This window comes from Nakaseomyces glabratus, chromosome I (genome assembly GCF_010111755.1).
Source record: "Nakaseomyces glabratus chromosome I, complete sequence".
Classification (NCBI taxonomy): domain Eukaryota; kingdom Fungi; phylum Ascomycota; class Saccharomycetes; order Saccharomycetales; family Saccharomycetaceae; genus Nakaseomyces; species Nakaseomyces glabratus.
Genome location: NC_088959.1, coordinates 189,480 through 212,363, shown reverse-complemented (window position 1 = coordinate 212,363; position 22,884 = coordinate 189,480). Strand labels below are relative to the sequence as shown.

General features: G+C 37.2%; 9 protein-coding genes across 9 annotated transcripts; 4 read left to right on the top strand and 5 right to left on the bottom strand.

Moving 5' to 3' along the window:
- Positions 1–85: 85 nt before the first annotated feature.
- On the bottom strand, positions 86–1,399 carry DBP8 (ATP-dependent RNA helicase DBP8; the record flags this gene model as incomplete). Its single annotated transcript, XM_447354.1, has 1 exon — positions 86–1,399. One exon carries the CDS (start codon positions 1,397–1,399, stop codon positions 86–88), a length of 1,314 nt encoding a protein of 437 aa, XP_447354.1.
- Positions 1,400–1,754: 355 nt separating this feature from the next.
- On the bottom strand, positions 1,755–3,386 carry MTG2 (putative GTPase MTG2; the record flags this gene model as incomplete). Its single annotated transcript, XM_447353.1, has 1 exon — positions 1,755–3,386. One exon carries the CDS (start codon positions 3,384–3,386, stop codon positions 1,755–1,757), a length of 1,632 nt encoding a protein of 543 aa, XP_447353.1.
- Positions 3,387–3,872: 486 nt separating this feature from the next.
- On the bottom strand, positions 3,873–4,643 carry THP2 (Thp2p; the record flags this gene model as incomplete). The annotated part of the gene is made up of 1 exon (XM_447352.1): positions 3,873–4,643. One exon carries the CDS (start codon positions 4,641–4,643, stop codon positions 3,873–3,875), a length of 771 nt encoding a protein of 256 aa, XP_447352.1.
- Positions 4,644–5,153: 510 nt separating this feature from the next.
- On the top strand, positions 5,154–7,073 carry CDC23 (anaphase promoting complex subunit CDC23; the record flags this gene model as incomplete). The annotated part of the gene is made up of 1 exon (XM_447351.1): positions 5,154–7,073. One exon carries the CDS (start codon positions 5,154–5,156, stop codon positions 7,071–7,073), a length of 1,920 nt encoding a protein of 639 aa, XP_447351.1.
- Positions 7,074–7,351: 278 nt separating this feature from the next.
- Positions 7,352–14,596, top strand: PRP8 (U4/U6-U5 snRNP complex subunit PRP8; the record flags this gene model as incomplete). The annotated part of the gene is made up of 1 exon (XM_447350.1): positions 7,352–14,596. The coding sequence occupies one exon, from the start codon at positions 7,352–7,354 to the stop codon at positions 14,594–14,596; it is 7,245 nt and encodes a 2,414-aa protein (XP_447350.1).
- A 355-nt stretch (positions 14,597–14,951) lies between these two features.
- GVI51_I02035 (uncharacterized protein) lies at positions 14,952–15,461 on the top strand (the record flags this gene model as incomplete). The annotated part of the gene is made up of 1 exon (XM_447349.1): positions 14,952–15,461. One exon carries the CDS (start codon positions 14,952–14,954, stop codon positions 15,459–15,461), a length of 510 nt encoding a protein of 169 aa, XP_447349.1.
- A 579-nt stretch (positions 15,462–16,040) lies between these two features.
- On the top strand, positions 16,041–20,579 carry DNA2 (bifunctional ATP-dependent DNA helicase/ssDNA endodeoxyribonuclease DNA2; the record flags this gene model as incomplete). The annotated part of the gene is made up of 1 exon (XM_447348.1): positions 16,041–20,579. One exon carries the CDS (start codon positions 16,041–16,043, stop codon positions 20,577–20,579), a length of 4,539 nt encoding a protein of 1,512 aa, XP_447348.1.
- A 204-nt stretch (positions 20,580–20,783) lies between these two features.
- SOL3 (6-phosphogluconolactonase SOL3) lies at positions 20,784–21,521 on the bottom strand (the record flags this gene model as incomplete). The annotated part of the gene is made up of 1 exon (XM_447347.1): positions 20,784–21,521. One exon carries the CDS (start codon positions 21,519–21,521, stop codon positions 20,784–20,786), a length of 738 nt encoding a protein of 245 aa, XP_447347.1.
- A 484-nt stretch (positions 21,522–22,005) lies between these two features.
- Positions 22,006–22,389, bottom strand: MPC2 (mitochondrial pyruvate carrier; the record flags this gene model as incomplete). The annotated part of the gene is made up of 1 exon (XM_447346.1): positions 22,006–22,389. The coding sequence occupies one exon, from the start codon at positions 22,387–22,389 to the stop codon at positions 22,006–22,008; it is 384 nt and encodes a 127-aa protein (XP_447346.1).
- Positions 22,390–22,884: the final 495 nt, after the last annotated feature.

Below are 22,884 nucleotides of genomic sequence, written 5' to 3'. Positions count from 1 at the left end.
TCAGTAAAATATAAGGTCAGAACAAATGCAGTATTTCTATCAAAGCTAATTATATGGTCCTTAGTTATATATCATTAATACGTAGTTAGACACGCTTACCATCCTTTTGCGTCTTCCTCTTTTGAAGTTTCCTTCTTTCGCCAAAGTTTTCTTTTTCCATTGCCATCAGTGCTTCCCTCTTTGCCTTTGACACTTTAGTTAATGCTTTCCTGATCACTGCTGTATCGTGAACTTTATCACACTCTGTCATTTTCATATTTATCCTAGCTTCAATCGCCTCTATACGCGAAACATCCCTCTGTGTAATAAATGAAATAGCATCACCCTTTCTACCAGCACGAGCAGTACGACCCGATCTGTGAATAAAGGTATCAGGGTCAGATGGTATATCATAGTTTATTACAAGTTCAACTGTTGGAATATCAAGACCCCTGGAAGCCACATCTGTAGCAATTAGAACTCTGGCAGCATTGGCTCTGAATCTATGCATGGAATTAGTTCTTTCCTGTTGCGGCATCTGCGAATGCAAAGAAGCTACCCTTACATCCAATGCTTTCAAAGTTCTTCTTAAGACTTCTGCGGCTGTGGTTCTGTTCACGAATATTATTGCTGTAGAATTTGCATAAGATTCACATGTCAACAATTGATACAAATATGCTTCTTTAACATGTTCAGGTACAAGCACATATTCCGTATTCAAAGTCGATGGAATAGCCACGTTATCAACGTTCTCAACCTCATAACAAAACAACGGTTGCTTACCCTTCTGTACTGGAGCATCCTGGAGCGCTCTGACTTGGTCAGTGATAGTAGCTGTGAATAACAAAGTCTGTCTCTTCTCCTTTGGTGGTAATGCACCGACACATGTCTTCAAGTCATTTGAAAATGTTTCGGTTAGAAGGATATCAGCTTCATCCAGAACTAAATACTTTACTCTCTTTAAGCCACCAACAGTGTCATCACCACTATTCAATATATGATGAGCCAGTCTACCTGGGGTTGCTATTATGAAGTGAGGTTTACGTTGAAGTTGTAGAGCTTGGTCAACGATACTTTCACCACCAACAACTAATGCAACTCTGATGTTCATATAACTACCCAAAGCTGTGAATTGCTCAGCTATTTGCATGGCTAACTCTCTAGTAGGTGTTAAAACAATACCAAACATACCAGTTGGATCTTCTGACCATTGTGTCAGCATCGGACCAGCAAAAGCTATAGTCTTACCAGAACCAGTCTTAGCACCACCGATACAATCTCTACCCTTTAAAATTTCTGGAATACATCCGCTTTGAATAGCTGTAGGTGTCCGTATCCTCATAGCATCCAGGGATTCAACTAACCACTTGGAAAGACCCAACTGTCTGAAATTCTGTTTTCTCGATACTTCCTCAGTCATAATTGTGTTATTTCTACCTCAATGAGTTCCCTTTCTAGGTGTATTAAGACACTATTTGAACAAGTAGTTTCTTGGTTATATCTGCTGCAAAAACTTGTGTTACACAAGGGCCATGTCCAAACTTAAATTACATAAATATAGATGCTCATCGCATGCTCATCGCTTTTTTATTTCACGTTTCTATTTTTCAAAAATTTTCTTGAAGAATATCGGTAAATGACGATGCTCATCTCATGACTAGAATGGGGGAAGCTACGCTGTTTATTGCCATTAATATGTGTACTATTTACAGGTCACACTACATTATGCAGTTTGTCCAAAGAATATATATCAGTATATGGTCGTGAAGTTAGGCTCAGCTGGAAAGCCTCCCACTGCATTTGGCCATCTTAACAAGTAGCTTATCAATATTATGAGAATGCAATGCACTTATTGGAATACTATCCCACCCTTTGGAGTCACAGAATTCTTTCAGTCTCATATACTTATCTCTTGACTCAGTGCTAGTATGATTGATATCTGCTTTATTAGCAACCACTAGCACTCTCTTTTGCTTAATGATTTCTTGACCACCCAACTCATTAATAAGTATATTAAGGTCATTTAAAGGATCCGGGTTCTCTAAGCTAATAACAAACACCCATCCATTTGATCTTTCGATATGTCTTAGAAATTCGATACCCATACCTTTGTCTTGAGATGCTCCCTTGATGATACCTGGTATATCAGCTACTGTAAATTGTGGGCCTTGAATGCCAAGAGAAATAGTTCCTACGGAAGGTTCTAGAGTCGTGAACTCCCAATGCCCTATCCTAGGTTTCGCATTAGATATCTTGGTTAATAATGTTGATTTACCGGCATTTGGTAACCCAACCAAACCAAGGTCAGCGATCATCTTCAACTCAAACAAGAAATATTGGTCAAGACCTGGGCGACCATGTTTAGCAAATCTCGGATTCCTAATCAGATTAGTTAAAAAATGCATATTCCCAAGCCCGCCTTTCCCACCTTTCAGAAGGCATATTGGCTTTTTGGTAGGTGTACTCAAATCTATTCCAAAAAGTGGAAACTTATCTGCTTCTAACTCACTCTTCAATACCCCATAGTCATAAAGTCTCATCTTCTTATCTAATTGAACAAACCATTCTTTATCTCTATGGTATTGCTCATCCTTTTCTTTAAATAACCATGATGAACTTGTGTTTGATGAGCGCTTCATTTGAATATGTGAAGGCAGTTCGCCCATATATCTATTATCATTGAAGCATTCTAAATCGTAATACTCATTCTCCAAAAGGTTCTTAATTTTGTCAGTATAATGTCCATTATTTACCCTCTCTTCCATAAGTTCTTTGATCAATTTGGGTTGTAAACACCACTTTATTACAGTTCCTGTAGGAACTGTAATTAGAATATCTTTACCTCTAGCACCGTCCAGCTGTCCGGACTGTCCAGAACCACCATCACTCGCCACATAAGTTGCCCTCATCTTGGCTAAAGAATCGAGACCACTCTCTGCTTGGACATATATACTTCCACCATGCCCGCCGTCACCACCATCTGGTGGCCCTATACTTCTTCCGGCATCTCTGAAGAAGGAGACGCAACCGTCACCTCCTTTCCCACTTGTACATTTAACTATTCTAACATCTACAAAATTACTTTGCAGATGCTTATTCTTATTGAATTGCCTCAGATATTTAGTATCAGTGAGCCATGATAATGGCGTATTAACAATACATTTCTTCGGATTCGTAGAGTCTCTTTCAAATGTCCATGGAAAGCTCTCATTAGATGGAAACCTAGCAAAATTATCATAATCTCTCTTCAGATTACCAATTCTATTATTACTGGATAAGCTATTCAACCATTGTTCGTTTTCACCTAAAGTTGGTGCATTATCAGGTAAGTCACTATAAAATTTTGAAAGCCTGCTAGCCACACTCTTGTTTTTGATCAAGTTTCGAGGCCTTACTATAATTGACATATGTATACTAAACAATGACCTTAGGGCTCTTAATGGCGATCTTCTATAATCTTCAGCACGTTTCCTTTGCAATAGGTGCTTGCATTTATTTCAACAGTGCCTTTTGTCAAGTCATCGGAACTATTTTTATGTTTAGCAACAACGATATCTACAACATTTGTATCTACGCAATAATGTGTGTCTAGATAAAATTCATAAAATATGGTTTTGAAAGATATATGTACGAAGGCTTAAATTATGCTAATTAATATTTATAAACAGACCTATTTCATACCAGTTCATGCAGGTATGCTTTAATGCTTGGTAATCCACAAATGGGAAAAAATATAGTAATAGTAATAATGATGGATAATAAATGGTAAACGATAAAACAGAAAAAACAAATTTAGTTAAATGCAATGTATAGCTGCTGGCGATCTCAGCAAAACAGATTCTTGTCAGAAATTCATAAAAGTTTTACAACAAAATGATGAGAAACATGTTCTACTAATTTTCTGCTGTTGGTGAAAGTTCTTTCTTCATCGATTCAATATTTTGTAACATCCCCTTCATAGAGTTAGGTGAATCTCCAAACATCAGGCTCTCAATATTTACCCATGCATCTCTCCACCTGCTTAATTCGCTCTCTAACGTCTTCAATTGTTCCTGCAAGGAGTATTTATTCTCTAAACTATACTTTGCTCTTTCCATCTTAATGTTGTCCATGTACTTGTTCAGTTGATCATTTAATACCTCTGGGTCCTCTTCCATATCAACAAATTTCTCTAAAATAGATTGAAGCTCATGAGGTGGCTTCCAATCTTCTAGTAGGAATTCACTTACTGAATGGTCAGCGAATTCTATTTGCTTTGCAAGGTTCACCGACAATTTTGTCAAAAGATTGATGTACGTCAGTGAGTCATTATAGATCGCTTCAAGCACAGAAACATACTCCCGTAGACGTCCACTTTTTTGGATCTGCCTTAAATGATCATTAGAGTTGCCTCCGAATCGTGATTGCTCCGCTGCCTGAGGTGCAAATCGTACATCCGTAACCCGAAACTTCTTGTATCTCAAGTCCACCGAACTATCAACCAAGACTTTCACTGTCTTCGATAGTTTCCCTAAAGAAGTAACAATGTCCTCATCACTAGCCTCTTCATCAACAACATTTCCTAGGATGTTTAAGACAGACTTCAAATGCTCATGGTTATCCTGTAGAGCTTGCTCTTGCTCGCAAAGAGCCTCGAAATATTGCTCCGAATTCTGTTCACTCATCAATTAGAATGTATACTGATAATTTCTGTTGATATAGCCTGTCAAAGTACCTGTACTGTCTAATAAGCTAATTACCACTCTATCAATAATGGAACGACTTCTTTTCTTGTTTCTGCCTAATTGCCTCTACCCTCCTTCTGTGGTGAGCTTCCTACTAGCGTTAATAGTATCTTATTTAGTCCTAAGATATCACAATGAAACACCCAACAGATCGCAGTCGCCTCCAATGCTGAAGCCATCGAGTCTATTGCAAACCATTTTGCTAAAATTTCATTTTGTGTTGCTGCGAAGAACTCGGGCATTTTTCATCTCACAATGAAAAGTTCAAGGAATCTCGCTACAAATGTCACACCAAGTTGAGTGTGCCTAACTTAATATGTATCATGATATGGACTTTGTAGCCACTTTAGCTATATTATTGACCAATTGGTATCGGCATTGTCCTTTTTCTTTTTGAGTCAACTCGCATTATATACTGTCTGTGCGCTCTAAGTGGAGTTTTACTTCATAATGGAACTAAGTAATGAGTTGATCCGCGATGTGCGATGGAATTTACGCAAAGCAGCGTTGGAAATGAGTATGATGAAGCTCAATGGGTCTTCCAAATGGGCTGCTGAGGCCCTGAATGGTATATGCGAGGAGGTGACGGTAGATCAGTTGGGATTGGAGTCACCGATGGACAAATTGGGCAAACATATTGAGATCAAAGAACCAGGAAATAGCAAGATCTCAGGAGATATTCCCAACAAAAATTTCCTCAGTTTCCATGATAACAAATCTAATTTTTATTTTAATGAAAAAGAGTACGACAAGTACCTGTATGTTTCCACAATGTTTGATAACAAAGAGTTTGATAGATGTGCGTTTTATCTGGAAGATGCTACTAATCCAAGCTTGAAGTTTCTGAAGTTGTACAGCATGTATCTATCATGGGATAAGAAGACGCAGGAATCCTTAGAGAACGTCCTAACTATCGAAAAAAACAGTGTTAAGTATGATAATGCAGGTAACCGGAACCTGAACATTGATGCCGCCGATGATTTTTCCAGTTTTGGAGGTTTAAAGAAAAAGTCTATAGATGATCCTCACAACAAGAATGATCAAAGTGGGGTTACTGAAATTTTAAACGAATTAGATCAATACCTTGAAGATGTTCAATCTCACAAAGTCCCTAAAAACTCTCTAGGGTATGCCTTATTATTTTATTTGAGAGGCATATTATTAAAAGAGTCTAACTCAAAATCTATGGCTATTAGGGCATACTTGCGATCCTTACGTATCTATTCATTCAATTACTCCTGCTGGTCAGATCTATTGGAATGTATTACAACTGTTGAGGAGTCGCAGATGCTATTAAGTCATTTTATGTCCAACTTTCAGTTCGAAAATCTAGAGAATATAAACAGCCAATCGAAATTGGAGTCCAACATTCCATTTAAAATCTTCCAATTGCTATTATTCAAAGAGTTTCAAGGCAATGTTGATGAATATTTAACGACATTCGAAGACTTACTCACACTATTCCCCAATTTTACCTTTCTGCAGGCCCAAAAAGCATTGACAAGTTATCAATATATGGATTATGTTAACTCCGAGCAAATATTTGAAAAAATAATGGAAGATGATCCTTATCGTCTCGATGATATGGATACATTCTCTAATATCTTATATGTGATGCAGAAGAACGCAAAGTTGGCGTATCTAGCACAATTTGTATCACAAATCGATAGATTTAGACCCGAAACTTGTTGTGTGATTGCTAATTATTATAGCGCAAGGCAAGAACATGAAAAATCAATAATGTATTTTCGCCGTGCTCTAACACTAGACAAGAAAACAACAAGTGCATGGACTTTGATGGGTCATGAATTTGTAGAACTCAAAAACTCGAATGCAGCAATAGAATCATATAGAAGAGCTGTAGACATAGATCCAAGAGATTTTAGAGCCTGGTATGGTCTGGGCCAAGCATATGAGGTTTTGGACATGCATCTATATTCTCTTTACTACTTCCAGAGAGCGTGTATTCTGAAGCCTCTAGACAAACGAATGTGGCAAGCTCTCGGTTCTTGCTATGCAAAGGTGGGAAATCATGCGGAGGCAATCAAGTGTTATGAAAGGGCGTTACAATTGACTACGCAATCTGAGCAAGATACCGCCCTTCTATACAAGTTGGCCTTGCTGTTTGAGCAAACAAATGGAATAGACAAATGCAAGTTATTAATGGAGAAATGTGTTGAGATAGAAAGGATAACAGAGGGTTTGGTGACCGATGAGAGCGTCAAAGCTAGACTATGGCTTGCTAAATTTGAATTGAAGACAAATAACTATGTGAAAGCGTATGACCTTGCAGTAGGTGTTTCGAATGGTACTTCACAAGAGATGGAAGAAGCTCGATCCATTGCAAGAGAGTGTAGGAGGAAAATGTAGCAATATGCACTAGTATTATATCTATTAGATTGTACTAAAAATTGAAGAACTATATTTCAATTTAAAATAGCCCATAGGTAAATAATGATCTTTATCATATCGTACGTATGTATCTATTTAATCACGTACCCGAAATCGAACAAAAATTTAAGCGAAGCTCATCTCCATAATAATAAAAATCATAATCACAAACCCTTATATTTAGACGCTCACTAGTAATATTAACAACTGGAATTTTTAAAGTATACAATCCATTAGATATAGGGTATCAAATCATTATGGGATCACCTTTACCTCCACCACCGCCACCTGCTCTAGCTGGATTTGAGATTGAGAGTGATGAAGATATACAAGGGAACTCTGTTGACGAATTTGCACTGCCGTCTTCTCCACTGCCACCTCCTCCGCCTCCACCTCCAGATATTGAAGACGATTTTGAGGACTCAAATAGCCTAATAGATGAAAATGGTGAACTTCCGCCTCCACCCCCACCGCCTCTACCACCACCGGGATTAGATGCTGCATTTTTGAATGAGACACCTATAGAACATAACTTACACGAAGAGCATATCAATACCAAAAAGATACGAACAAGTTCTAACGATAAACCAAAAACCTTTAAAAAGAAGAGGTCTAGAAAGATAATAAAAAAGCAAGAAAAGCGTTTAAAAAAACTAAAACAGGGTAAGATATCTTATTCAAAAATTGAAATGCCACCAGAACACTTGAGGAAGATAATTGATAATCATGCTGATATTTCTTCAAGAAGATTTGACCACGATAAAAAATCTTTCTTAGGTGCGCTAAAGTATTTACCTCATGCAATTCTGAAGCTTCTAGAAAATATGCCGCAGCCTTGGGAAAGTAACAAGGAGGTCAAGGTGCTATACCATACAGCTGGAGCAATAACATTTGTTAATGAAATCCCTAGAGTTATAGAACCGGTCTATATTGCTCAATGGTCAACAATGTGGGTTGCTATGCGAAAAGAGAAACGGGATCGTACACATTTTAAAAGAATAAGATTACCACCATTTGACGATGATGAACCTCCATTATCATACTCAGATCATATAAACGACTCAGATAGCCAAAAGGGGATACAACTCCAATCGAATGACCCAGATTATGCACAAGTTTCGGATTGGCTGTATGACTCTAGGCCATTGGAAGATGATCGTACCAAGACAAACGGAACATCATATAAAAAATGGAAACTCAATGTTAAAGACGTCCGTTCCTTACATAATTTATCAAAGCCCTTATTGAATGGAACTCATGATGGGAACTACTATTATCTGTTTGATAAAAAAACATTTATGAATTCAAAGGCTCTTAATACTTTTATTCCTGGTGGGCCCAGATTCGAGCCTCTATATCCATCTGATGATACTCAAAATGAGGATTATAACGATTTTAATGCGATAGACAGAATTATTTTTCGAAACATATTACGAAATGAACACATTCTAGCCTATCCAAACCTGTATTATTCCAGACCTAGATCAGTTACCCTAAATTGGCATTCTCACCCAATATTTTGCTTGAAAATTACAAAAACCTCTAGTGATGTGTTTGATGTGGGTTTGGAACATGTGTCAGGTCTCTCTGACAAAAATTTTGGTAATACTGAAGATTTATTCGACCTTGGATGTGAACTGAAACCACTAATGTCAGAAGTTGACTTATTTGATGATACCACTGGTGATGCATTCGAAATGTACCATTCTCCTTACCCTTTCAACAGGAGACAGGGTCATATGAAGAGAGCAGAAGATATTTCCTTAGTTAAAAGAGCCTACAATGAACGTCCAGGATCTGGTGAACCTACCAAAGTAAAAGTCTCGCATCAAAAGTTACTAAAGAAAGATGTTTTTAATGCCTTAAAGCGGAATAGAAAAAATCATAAAAATTACAACCTTCTGAAGGATTTAAAGAGTACTAAATTTTTTCAGGAAACACATATCGACTGGTTAGAGGCAGGTATACAATTATGTAGACAGGGTCATAATATGTTAAACTTACTTATTCACAAGAGAGGACTAAACTATCTACATTTGGACTACAATTTCAACCTGAAGCCAACAAAGACATTAACTACTAAGGAAAGAAAAAAATCAAGATTCGGGAATGCATTTCACTTAATGAGAGAAATCTTAAAAATGATAAAACTCATAGTCGATGCACACTTACAGTTCAGACTAGGAAATATTGATCCGTTTCAACTGGCTGATGGATTATATTATATTCTTAACCATTTAGGTCAGTTGACAGGTATCTACAGATACAAGTACAAGGTTATGCATCAGATAAGAGCTTGTAAGGATTTGAAACATGTGGTATACTCTAAGTTCAATAAAATTATTGGTAAAGGGCCTGGATGTGGTTTTTGGCATCCTGCATGGCGTATTTGGATATTCTTTTTAAGAGGTATTATCCCTATTTTAGAAAGATGGTTATCTAATTTGTTAATAAGACAATTTGAAGGAAGAAATAATGATATTGTGAAAACGACTACCAAACAGAGAACTGATGCCTATTATGACCTTGAATTGAGAGCATCAGTAATGAATGATATACTTGACATGATACCGGAGGGATTGAGACAACAAAAGGCTAGAACTATTCTACAGCATTTGAGTGAAGCATGGCGATGCTGGAAAGCTAACATTCCTTGGGATGTACCAGGAATGCCACTTCCAATAAAAACTATAATAGAAAGATATGTAAGAGCCAAGGCGGATGGATGGATTTCTTCTGCACATTCAAATAGGGAGAAAATGAAAAAAGGTGTTCATATCGAAAAAAACGCTGCCAAGAGAAATTTAGGAAGACTAACAAGATTATGGATAAAGAATGAACAAGACCGTCAAGCTCAGATAGAAAAGAATGGACCTGAATTAACTCCAGTTGAAGCATCTACAATCTTTAGAGTAATGGTTGATTGGCTAAGAACAAGAAGTTTCAAACCTATTGCTTTTCCATCCTTGACATATAAAAATGATACAAAGATCTTGGTACTAGCCTTGGAAAATTTGAAGGATTCCTATGGTGCCAAAACTCGACTAAATGCAGCTGAAAGAGAAGAATTGGCGCTAATCGAAGATGCGTACGACAATCCTCATGAAACTTTGAATAGAGTTAAAAAATACCTCTTAACACAAAGAGTATTTAAACCAGTTGATATCAATATGGTAGAGCACTATCACCATATTTCTCCTGTGTATGCAGTCGATCCATTGGAGAAGATTACTGATGCCTATTTAGATCAATACATTTGGTATGAAGCTGAGCAAAAGAATCTGTTTCCAAATTGGATAAAACCTAGTGATTCTGAAATATCACCATTACTTGTATATAAATGGGCTCAAGGTATTAATAACGTCAATGGAATATGGGATGTTCATGGAAATAAATCCACAGTGTTGCTGGAATCGAAACTTGAAGCTTTTGTCGAAAAAGTTGATTTTACTCTGCTGAATAGATTGCTCAGACTAGTTATGGATCCTAACCTAGCTGACTATATGGTTGCAAAAAATAATGTAATTGTCAATTTCAAAGATATGAGCTATGTTAATAAGTATGGTATTATTCGTGGTCTACAATTCGCTTCATTCCTATATCAATTTTATGGCTTGGTTATGGATATATTGATTCTTGGAATTGATAGGGCTAATGAAATTGCCGGTCCTGTTAGTGCTCCTAATGAATTTATGGAGTACAGCTCTTCAGAGGTTGCTGATAAACACCCCTTAAAATTGTACATGAGATATTTGGATAAAATATATATGGTGTTTCATTTCTCTGAGAAAGAGGCCGACGACCTGACATTCCAGTACTTGTCAGAAAATCCTGATCCAAACTTCGAAGATATTATAAACTATCCCAACAAAAAGTGCTGGGCAAAGGATCAGCGTATGCGACTGATTAGACAAGATGTACACCTTGGAAGAGCAGTTTTTTGGGAAGTGCAAGGTCGTATACCTGGTTCAATTGCGGAAATAAAATGGGATTCTTCTTTTGCTTCAGTATACAGTAAGAATAACCCAAATTTGTTATTTACATTGTGTGGTTTTGAAGTGCGGATAATTCCTAAGCTCAGAACTGATGAACTAACTACAGTCTCGGAAAGTGTATGGGATTTGGTCGAGAAATCTACTCAACAAAGAACAGCAATTGCATATTTAAAAGTCTCTCAGGAGTCAATTGATATATTTGAAGGAGTTATTCGCGGTATACTAATGACGGCAGGCTCTGCTACCTTTTCAAAGATTGCTGCGAAATGGAATACGGCTCTAATCGCATTATTTACTTATTTCAGAGAGGCAATAATAACAACCGAACCACTGTTAGACATATTGGTTAAGTCTGAAACACGTATTCAGAACAGAGTAAAACTTGGATTAAATTCTAAAATGCCTACTCGTTTTCCACCTGCTGTGTTTTATACACCTAAAGAGCTAGGAGGTTTAGGCATGTTGAGTGCTTCTCACATTCTTATCCCTTCTTCTGATTTAGCATATTCAAAGCAAACAGATACAGGTATTACTCACTTCAGAGCGGGTATGTCTCATGAAGACAGCCAATCGATACCAACTATTTTTCGATACATTCCAACTTGGGAAAATGAGTTTTTAGATTCACAACGTGTATGGGCAGAGTATGCCAATAAAAGATTAGAAGCGATGAGTCAAAATAGGAGGTTGTCTTTTGAGGAACTTGAGGGTTCATGGGATAGAGGTATCCCCAGAATAAGCACATTGTTTCAAAGAGACAGGCAAACTTTGGCATATGATAGAGGCCACAGGGTGAGAAGGGAATTTAAACAATTCTCACTCGATAGACCATTAGCGTTTTGGTGGACCAATGCTCATCATGACGGTAAGCTGTGGAATTTGAACAATTATAGAACAGATGTAATCCAAGCTTTAGGTGGTATAGAAACTATTCTAGAACATACCCTCTTCAAAGGTACTGGCTTCCATTCATGGGAAGGGTTATTTTGGGAGAAAGCGTCAGGTTTTGAAGATTCGATGCAGTTCAAGAGATTAACGCATGCTCAAAGAACAGGTTTGAGTCAAATACCTAACCGTAGGTTCACTTTGTGGTGGTCACCTACTATTAATAGAGCAAATGTGTATGTTGGTTTTCTTGTACAGTTAGATTTAACGGGTATTTTTTTACATGGTAAAATACCCACGTTAAAAATATCGTTGATACAAATATTCAGAGCTCATTTATGGCAAAAAATTCATGAAAGCGTTGTATTTGATATATGTCAGATTCTCGATGGCGAACTATCATCCTTGGCAATAGAGAATGTGATAAAAGAGTCAGTACATCCAAGGAAATCATACAAAATGAATTCATCTGCTGCAGATATTACCCTGACAAGTATAGATCAATGGAAGGTTTCAAAGCCCACCCTGTTGCACAATAGTAATGATGACACTTCAAGTATTAGTAGTAACAAAATGTGGATCGATGTACAGTTGCGTTACGGTGACTATGATTCACATGATATTTCAAGATATGCAAGAGCAAAGTTTCTAGACTATACTACCGACAATGTCAGTATGTATCCATCTCCAACAGGTATTATGATATGCATAGATTTGGCGTATAATATGTATGATGCCTATGGCAATTGGTTTGATGGGCTCAAACCATTGATACAAAATGGTATGAAAACAATTATGAAGGCAAATCCAGCACTGTATGTTTTGAGAGAGAGAATAAGGAAAGGTTTGCAAATTTATCAATCCACTGTTCAAGAACCTTTCTTAAACTCTTCCAATTATGCTGAGTTATTTAACGATGACATTAAACTTTTCGTGGATGATACGAATGTCTATCGAGTGTCGGTGCATAAAACATTTGAGGGGAACGTTGCAACCAAAGCAGTTAACGGTTGCGTATTTATGTTGAATCCGAAATCAGGACATTTATTTTTAAAGATTATTCATACATCAGTGTGGTCAGGACAAAAGCGATTGAGCCAATTGGCAAAATGGAAGACAGCTGAAGAAGTAAGTGCGTTGGTTAGATCTCTTCCTAAGGAAGAACAACCAAAGCAAGTTATTGTGACTAGAAAGGCTATGCTTGATCCGTTGGAAGTTCACATGCTCGATTTTCCTAACGTAGCAATCAGGCCTACCGAACTGAAATTACCTTTCTCTGCTGCGATGTCTATTGATAAGCTATCGGATATTGTTATGCGTGCCTCTGAACCAAAAATGGTCCTTTACAACATTTACGATGATTGGCTAGATACCATCTCATCCTACACAGCATTTTCGCGGTTAATATTACTCCTTAGGGCTTTAAAAACAAATGAAGAGCAGGCTAAATCAATCTTGCTTCGTGATCCTACTATAGTTATTAAAGAGCATCACCTCTGGCCATCTTTTTCGGACTCGCAATGGATTGAAATTGAAAGTCAAATGAGGGATCTGATTTTAGCAGAGTACGGGAAAAAGTACAATGTAAAAATTTCCGCGCTTACACAGACTGAAATCAAAGATTTGATATTAGGCCAAAATATCAAAGCTCCATCGGTAAAACGGCAAAAAATGGCAGAATTGGAAGAGGCCAAGCTGGATAAGGAAAAACTACTTGAAGGTGGCCAATCTACGACAGTCACTAAAACAAAGGCCATTAATGCTCAAGGTGAAGAAATTGTTGTTGTAACATCCTCAAATTATGAAACCGAAAGTTTCAATTCTAAAAGTGAATGGAAAAAATCTGCGCTTGCTAACAGTTTATTACATATTCGTTTGAAAAACATTTATGTAAATGCTGGTGAGTTCATTGAAGAGAAACCTGTATACATTTTTCCAAAGAACATACTTGAGAAGCTAGTTCAAATATCAGATGTCAAGTTACAAGTTGCTGCATATATTTATGGTAGTTCTCCGAAGGATCATCCTAATGTGAATGAAATCCAAACAGTCGTTTTGGTGCCTCAGATTAGTACCGATAGAACAGTAAAATTTATTGGCCACCCAAATCATGACGACTATGAGGAGCTGGAAGGGTTGAAGCTTCTGGGTTGGGTTAATATACAACATGAAGACTTTAAGTTTATGGGACCTTCTGCTTTGATGAATCACGCTTCGCATTTTTCTAACAGCAAACACGATCCTATCATGATCTCAATCTGTTCGGTTCCTGGGTCAATTAGTATTTCAGGTTTCACGGCCTCAATTAAAGGTCTAGCTTGGGCAATGCAAAATAAGGATACTGTTAGTGAAATCCCTGAGGGATTTGAACCAAACTACAGTGAAAACGCACAATTGATGCTTTCAGATAGAATTTCTGGGAACTTCTTCGTACCTAGCACTGGAGTGTGGAATTACTACTTCATGCCTACAAATCTTCCGGATACACTAGATGATATGTCAATCAGAATTCCTGTTGAATTCTATAACGATATACACAGGCCAAATCATTTTCTACAGTTTGCAGACCTTATGGATGATGATGGTGATTTGGAAGCCGGTCAAGAGGATCTGTTTGCATAGAATATAAACCTAAATAAATATTGTTTAGAGCTCTGACATAGTTTCTAATGCCCTCGTTAACACTGTTTGTGAATTTAACAGAATGCTAACACCAACCTCTTTGTATGTATTTAAATCAGGCGCCTTCTTATTTCATTGTTTAGTATATTGACTGTCCACATTTAAGTCGCATTTTTGTTTGATTTTTGATGTGGAAAGGTAATTGCTAAAGTAACAAAAAAAAGTTGTAGCGAGACATCAAGTAACATATATAATAAATGAGTATAGCTAGTTAATCGTTCTCTTTAGACTAATAAGAGTTTAATTCTGGAGCAATATAGAAAAGTTGTCGATATATAATGAATGTAAAAAGGTCATGATTGATGACGCAGGCGGCGAACCACTTCATTCCCTAGAATGTCATCAAGAAGCATATGAAAATGACGAGTTAACTGAAACTGTGGACAGTGAAGTAGCATTACGATCTGAGCTACATAATGCAGTACTGCTGTTGGTGAGATTAGGCTATTCATTTGCATCGATAGTTGAAAAATGTTATGTCAAGAAGTCGTTTTTATTACAAGTCTTTGCAGAACTTGGGCTACAAGTTCCGACAGAAGAAGAATACAACAAGATAACAGAGTGTAATGAGAGCTCGTTGACCAATGTACATGGATTAATGAAAGATGATGAACAAGACCAAGCAAAGTTACCTAATTCAAACTTAACTGACAAGTTGGTACGTTCAATTCAGCATGATATAGAAGAACTTGAGAGAAATTACCTAGCAGCTGCTGTGGATGAGCAGACTAAGAAAAAGCTACTTGATTTACGCTCCTTTATCAATAGTAGACTAGACAATATCATAGAAAGCTTTTCTTATTGAACAATGTGCTGAAGTGTCTTTAGCAAATGCAATATACTGGAAACTTTCCGGTGTGGATTAATGTTCGAATATATTACCCAATGGTAGTATATGGAGACAATATCGATGCTTTTCTACAGTGCTTTCAAAATGATCATTATTATAAACTTTAACTTTTGATATCAAAGAAGTTCACTTTACAGACTAGCATGAAAATTATTCACTAAATATATAATAGCCGAGATTAAATTGTGTGTAGCTTATAAATCGAGCATATTGCGACTTACTTGGTCCGGTATGATACCATCACTTGACATGTCAACTGCTTGTAAATTGGAAAAATCGCGATGAGCTTAGAAAATCGGATCAAAAAATGCGTAACAAGTAGTGAGTGTAAATACGCAATATTCAAATGCGAAGTTTTATAGAAGTTAGATTACTTTCCACTATATTTGTACTATATAAGGTGTATTAATAATCCTAGATAATTGGTTATCTCAATTCATAGACTGTGAATTAGAAGAAGCAGGGCGATTGTTCATTGTGATAAATATAGCGGCGATCAGATCAAAACCATAAACTGTTAGAGAAGATGACGACATGGTAAATTCAGGAGACAATAAGAAAAGGACAGTCGATCTTACTCAGTCCCCGACTAAACCTACTACAACTAAAAAAAATGATGAAGAGCTGAATAAAAAGAAGCAAAAGCCACTTAGGTTACGAAATGAACGCTACAAATTTGCACCAATTGATACTTTAAGTTCCAAAAATAAAACAAATACTGTGCATTCAATATCTGTTACTCAATTAAGGAGGTCCAAGAAAACAGATAAAATTGTCAATGAGCTTTCCGAAGAATTGCAAGAGTCAGGCTCACATGATACCAGCATTCCACGGTCCAAATCGATGATTGTGAATTCAAAGCAGCATGGTAATATGAGTAATATTAGAGGACACATACAAAAACAGCTATCAGTGCCTGAACCTTTAACGACTCAAAAAATGTATCCGGAAGAAGAGGTAATATGGCGATATACTCCACTGCATAGTGATAAATCGGATAAAACTAACCATGATCCTGATTCCTCTGAACTCAACTATATTACCAACGGTCCATCATCTACTCCAATAGTACCTAATAGATGGAAGACAATTATCAATCTTAACAATATGAACGATAGTGATTCTGTTCTTAATCGTAGATCAGAAACCGCTCATAGATATAATAATGAGGAGCAAAATTCAAGAGATATATACCAAGTGGCATCTGAGGACCAGCAAATGTCTGGGATACCTTTGGACCTTCCTTCATCACCGGATAAGGGTCTTGAATGCCAAAATAGTAATTGTCGACCCATGCGAACTAACTACAGCTCTCAAGATAAAAGCACTTCAACTGATAATGCAGGTGATAAACGTATTCATGATATAGATCAAGGATTTGATAGTGATGAAGAGCTTTTACAGGCAACATCAAATACAAGCAATTTTCATATAGGAGATACAGAAGAAGATGACGATGATTTGTTAGACGAGTTGTTATCGCAAGATAGCAAACGAAAGCCAATACCAAAACTAAATTCTAAGTTAGCATCAAGCGATTTACTAGAAAAGGAACACAATTCTGAAAAATGCCAAGATTCTGATAACTCTGAAAATTCTGATGACTCTTTAGTGGACTATTTAGAACAAACACAAGTATTACCATCTAACAAGACGCCCTTCCCTAAAAATGAAGCAATTTCTTACAAATCTAAAGATAAAAGTGGATATAACTCTAGAATTGACTCAACAATTTTGCACATGCCGAGCTGGGTGATACATAAGAAAGGCTTCCAACGACTACTTATTATTAGTATTAGTGAAATGAACTTAGACAAGATTGGTAGACAAAAGATATTGATCTGTAAAGAATCAAGTAGCTCTACTTGCTCAGTTATTGTACGACATCCGTGGGTGTACCTTGACTTTAAAGAAGGAGATATTATTCATATTATAGAAGGTAAAAACTGTGCCAATAAGCGTTTGTTGTCTTCAGATGTAGATCCTGTAACTCAAAAAGTTAATGACAATTTACTAATCTTGAATCCTGATATCCTGTTATCTGCCACCATGGTTGGTACATCGATTGATTGTCCTCGAAAAGCGTTACTGAATGAGTTTTTTCAAGATTGTAGAGAAGAGCCAAGTCTTCCAATCCTTATAGGTAATATTGTCCATGAGTTGTTACAAGAAGCTTTCCGAAAAAAGGTGACTGATAACAGTATTACACTCGAGTATATGCAATCGAAACTGAATGATCTTTTAGATGGTTTTCATTTTTCAATAGTATTATGTGGAGAAAATAAAGATAGTGTAAAAACAAAAATAATGGAAGACCACTTTTCAAACATTTTTGAATTTGTGAAAAAATATGTCTCTAAGAGTAGCTATGGATGTTATGTACCTGTCTCAGGAACAAGGAGAACCGAACCAATTTCAATTTCGGACGTGATAGATATTGAAGAGAATATAGTCTCACCAATGTACGGTTTTAAAGGATTTTTGGATGCTTCTGTAGAAGCATTAGTAGAGAGAAACCGTTTTATTGTGCCTCTGGAAATTAAAACTGGTAAATCTAGAAGCATAGCACATGAAGCTCAAGGTCTAATATATACTCTATTGCTGAAAGATAGATATGAGATGGAGGTTGATTTTTATCTGCTATATTATACTCGAGATAAGACGATGAATAAATTCCCTCAAAACATAAGTTCCATTAAGCATGTATTAATGGCTCGAAATCAGTTAACTACCTACTTAAAGCATTATTTAAGTGAAATTTCTGTGAAAGAAATACAGAATTTGAAACTACCACCAGTTTTGGGGAATTCATTCTGCGATAATTGTTATTTGAAAGATATTTGTGATGTGGTAGAGCAATTAACAAGTGATATTAGTTTCGATTCGAAGAAATGTAGTGCTGGCAATGAATCAAGCTTAACAAGACAATTTTCTGAATCACAAAAAAAGTTTTTCATAAAGTATAATGACTTGATTACAAAAGAAGAATCAAGTTATAAATGTCTCAGCCACGAGCTATTTTTGATGGATAGTATTGATCGCGAGAAAGATAGCGGAAAATGTTTGAGTAATCTAGTTGTAAAATCGTATGAAAACTCGCTTACAGGGAGATATCCATTTGTGATTACTTTTAAAAGATCATATTCGTCACCAATTGGCCCATTCTTTCTATCTTCGCAACTTACTAGAGATGATCATGTCTTGATCAGTGATGAAGGAGGTCATTTTGGATTGAGTCAAGGAATTGTTATATCAGTTGAAGACATGGAGATTACAGTTGCTGTTAATAGAAAACTCTTGAACAATAACATCTCGGAAGGCGATACTGGTACAAAAAGGGTAATAAGTGCTTTGCATACCAGCTTGGACACGAATGCACTTTTGAGTACTCAAAATCAGATTACGTATAGGATTGATAAGAATGACATACAACAAGGATTATCAATGGCGAGGTACAACTTACTGAATTTATTTAATACCCCAATCCAGGAACCAATTATTATCAAGGATCCTTTAACTCAAAAAGATCGTGCTCTCAAATCCTCTGAAGGTGGTGATATTAAGACAAGATTACTTCTCGTTGATGGAATCCCTCCAAAATTTCGTGCCTCTTCTAAATCACCTATGGTACCATATAATCCAGGCACTCTAACCAAGTTTAATGTTGATCAAAAGGCAGCTATTGATAAAGTCATGAGAGCTGAAGACTATTGTTTGATTCTTGGTATGCCAGGTACAGGTAAAACAACTGTAATTGCTGAGATTATCCACATACTAGTGAAAAATAATAAAAGTGTCCTATTAACCTCTTATACCCATTCTGCGGTTGATAATATTATGCTCAAATTGAAAAATTATAACACAAAAATGTGTAGACTAGGATCAAGAAGCAAAATCCATAGTGAGATTATTCCATATATTCCAGACTATTCGACTATAAAGACTTTAGACGACTATGTTGAATTTATTGATAATATACCTGTTGTTGCTACAACATGTTTAGGGATTAGAGATACGATGTTAAGTATGAGAACAAAAGATTTTGATTATGTTATAATTGATGAGGCAAGCCAAATTGCTTTGCCTATTGCTTTAGGTCCGTTAAGATTTGCGGATAAGTTTATTATGGTGGGTGATCACCTTCAGTTACCTCCATTGGTCAAAAGTGAATCTGCCAGAGTAGGTGGCTTAGAGGATTCTATGTTTAAGATATTGTGTGAACGGTTTCCGGAAGCTCTTTGTGAGTTGACTTTCCAGTACAGAATGTGTGATGAAATTGTCAAGTTATCTAATCACTTGATATATGATGGAAAGCTGAGATGTGGTAATGAAGAAGTTGCTGTTCAGCAATTGGGAATAAATACGGATAATTTAGCAGCATATATAAACCCAAACTTGTCAGCAGATAGTTGCTGGCTAGAGAGTGTTTTATCTCCAAAAAATAAGGTGCTATTCTTAAATTATGATGCGTCCAAATCAATTACTGAATCAGCTGAGAAGGACAATATTACAAACGCTGGTGAAATAGAACTAACTAGGCAATGCATCGAAGGCATGATAGAGTCAGGTGTCGCCCTTAAATCAATAGGTGTTATGACCTTATATCGAGCACAGCTACGTGCCTTGAAAAAAGAATTTGAGAACCAGCGATATGATGGTCTAGAGATTTTGACAGCTGATCAATTTCAAGGGCGTGATAAGGAGTGTATAATAATATCGATGGTAAGAAGTAACGCGCAGTTCAATGGTGGTTCGTTATTAAAAGAGTTGAGAAGAGTAAATGTAGCAATGACCAGAGCAAAATCTAAGCTCATAATTATTGGATCTAGAAACACAATTGGGTCGGTAAATGAGATGAAGTCATTTTTCCAGCTATTAGAGAGGGAGGGATGGATGTATGACTTGAATAGTGACTGTTTGGATGCGTATAGATTTCCTAAGTATGCCAGTGTCACTAAGGAATCTACTAGAGTTGCAACCAACGTTAAGAAATTAGGAGGCTCTAAGCCGATTGACGAAAATTCAAGGGTATTACGCGACAAGCCTATTATACGCCAAGTTCTTGGTGAATAGTTTGTATTAGTGACCAGATATATATATATATAAAGGCATTGCATTTGAATTCAAAATAATTCAGAATATATATGGAACTGAATGATAATAAAGTATAAATTCCATAAAAGAACTAAATTTATATAAGTAGAGAATTATTAGTTAAATATTGGATTGCATATATACTTAGAAGAAGTGAATTAGAGCTGAGAAATACAGGATTGATTAAGCTGTTTGGACTTTAGCAAACGCCTCGTCGTTGACAATCCAAGTCACCTTTGTGGTGAATAAGCTATTAATCAACGCAGTTGGCAATTCATTATTCTTGAGATCAAAAATTTGGTGCATAATGTCTTGCTTAGAGGCACCTTCCGCGACAAAGACCAATTGCTTTGCATCTTCCAAGACAGGGATAGTGAAAGTAACTCTGTTTGGAGGTGGTTTAGGGGAGTCGTGACACCAGCAAACCCTTTTCTCTCTTTCTTGTAGTAAGTAGGCGTGCTTCTCACCTGGGAACAAAGAGCAAGTGTGGCCATCTGGACCACAACCCAGCAGAATCAAATCGAAGCTCTTTGGTATAATGGCTGCGTACTTCTCCGCAATTTCTTGAAACTCCTTTTCACCACCGTTAACTAGCGATTCATCAATTGGGAATACTTGAACTTTCTGTTCCAGTTTGTCCAGCACGGCGGTTTTGAATGCACCGTAGTTGCTATCTGCGTGGTCCAATGGCACAATTCTTTCGTCACAAAAGTATACCCTCCATTTGTCCCATTTCACCTTGGGGGCAAAGTCCTTGTCCTCAATCAGAGTAGAGTGCAGCACATTGACCAAGGATCCACCACTGATGGCCAAGTTGAAAACATCGGAGTGCTTCAAGGCCTCATCCTGGGCGTTCACAACAACTTCCCCCAGTCTATGAGCCAGGTCCTTCTTCTCGCTAAACTTGTTTACAGACACCATCACTTATTTGAAATCCGTGATCTTCTAGTAACTCGATCGCAAAACTCAAGCCAACATTAGGTAAACGCAAGAACATCTTGGCTCTCCTTCTTAAATAGAAGCTGTCAACTGGACTTGTGAGCCTGATGAGCTCGCTCCTGCAGGGGAAAAGGGCCTGGATTGGCACTTCCATTGCTTAAAAGGGGTGCAAAGGCTGTGGTGTCCGGGTGTTTGGGGTCTTCTTCCACTTATCCTTTCAAAGAGATAGCTTTACATAAAGCCTTCATGGTACCTTCCAGTGGATCGGTGTTATAGATGGACTTATAAGTAAACAAGGCTATTTTAGGTGTTCAATTGGGAGGCAAGGGATTAAAAGTGGTATGGGGATGTGTTTTATTCTGTAAATGAGGTTAGATATGCATAAAATAATATATAAGTTCATGTTAATATAATAAATAGAGATTATTGAAATGTTGTTCTCCTAGTTGCCGGTTTTACAATCTTCTCACTCCTGTATCAATTTCTCGTTATTGCGGTTGCCTGCACCATTCAGGATGTAAGAGAAAGTTTGTTGAATTGTGTCACCGTTCCGCAGTCTATAGTTCACGATCCTGGCCAATTGGTAGCCGGCGGTCAAAGTCAGGAACGAGTTCACCGAGGCCAATAGCATGTTTTTTGGTTTGATCACGAAGGACCACCTCGTCCATATCACCGCAGTGGATAGCAATGACAAGTTTTGCGCACCGCTCACTTTATCCACTGGTCTGTTGATGTCCGTCAACCCAGCGATCACAAGGCCCCATTTCAAAGTGGGTGCCCAGAAATGTACCGTCTTGGGACCAGTCTCGCTCTGCCAAAATCGTCTGAAAGCAATATTTATCGTAGACATTCTGTATCAGGTGGTAAATAATTTGAAAAAATCTGGGCTATAATTCACTCTACTGAAAGTTATACTCTTCTCTGTAGTAACAACTCGTAGAATACTCGTTTTTTCAACTTTGTAGGATCGTTATTACTCCCAAGACATGTGATGCAAACACGTACTTATCCACCATCTCCCCGTTCACCCGAGCACCTTGCTCCTTATATATAACTTCTCTGATTATCAAAGAAAATTTTTCCAAAGCAATCGCACAGGTCATTCCAAACAAATGACTCAGTGCTCCGGTTAATCAGAGACTACACGTACCATCACGCATCAGCACTACCTGTACTGAGCACTCAAGCCTTGAAATCACACTTGGCCGGTTGGACCCGTACTTCTGGGTCATTACAAAACATAAGAACTGGACAATACCAACTATGAAGAGAAAAGCAGAGATGAAGCAGAGATGCAGACTCGCATGGGGGGAAGACAATGGCTCGAGGCTTCTGCTTCTTTGTT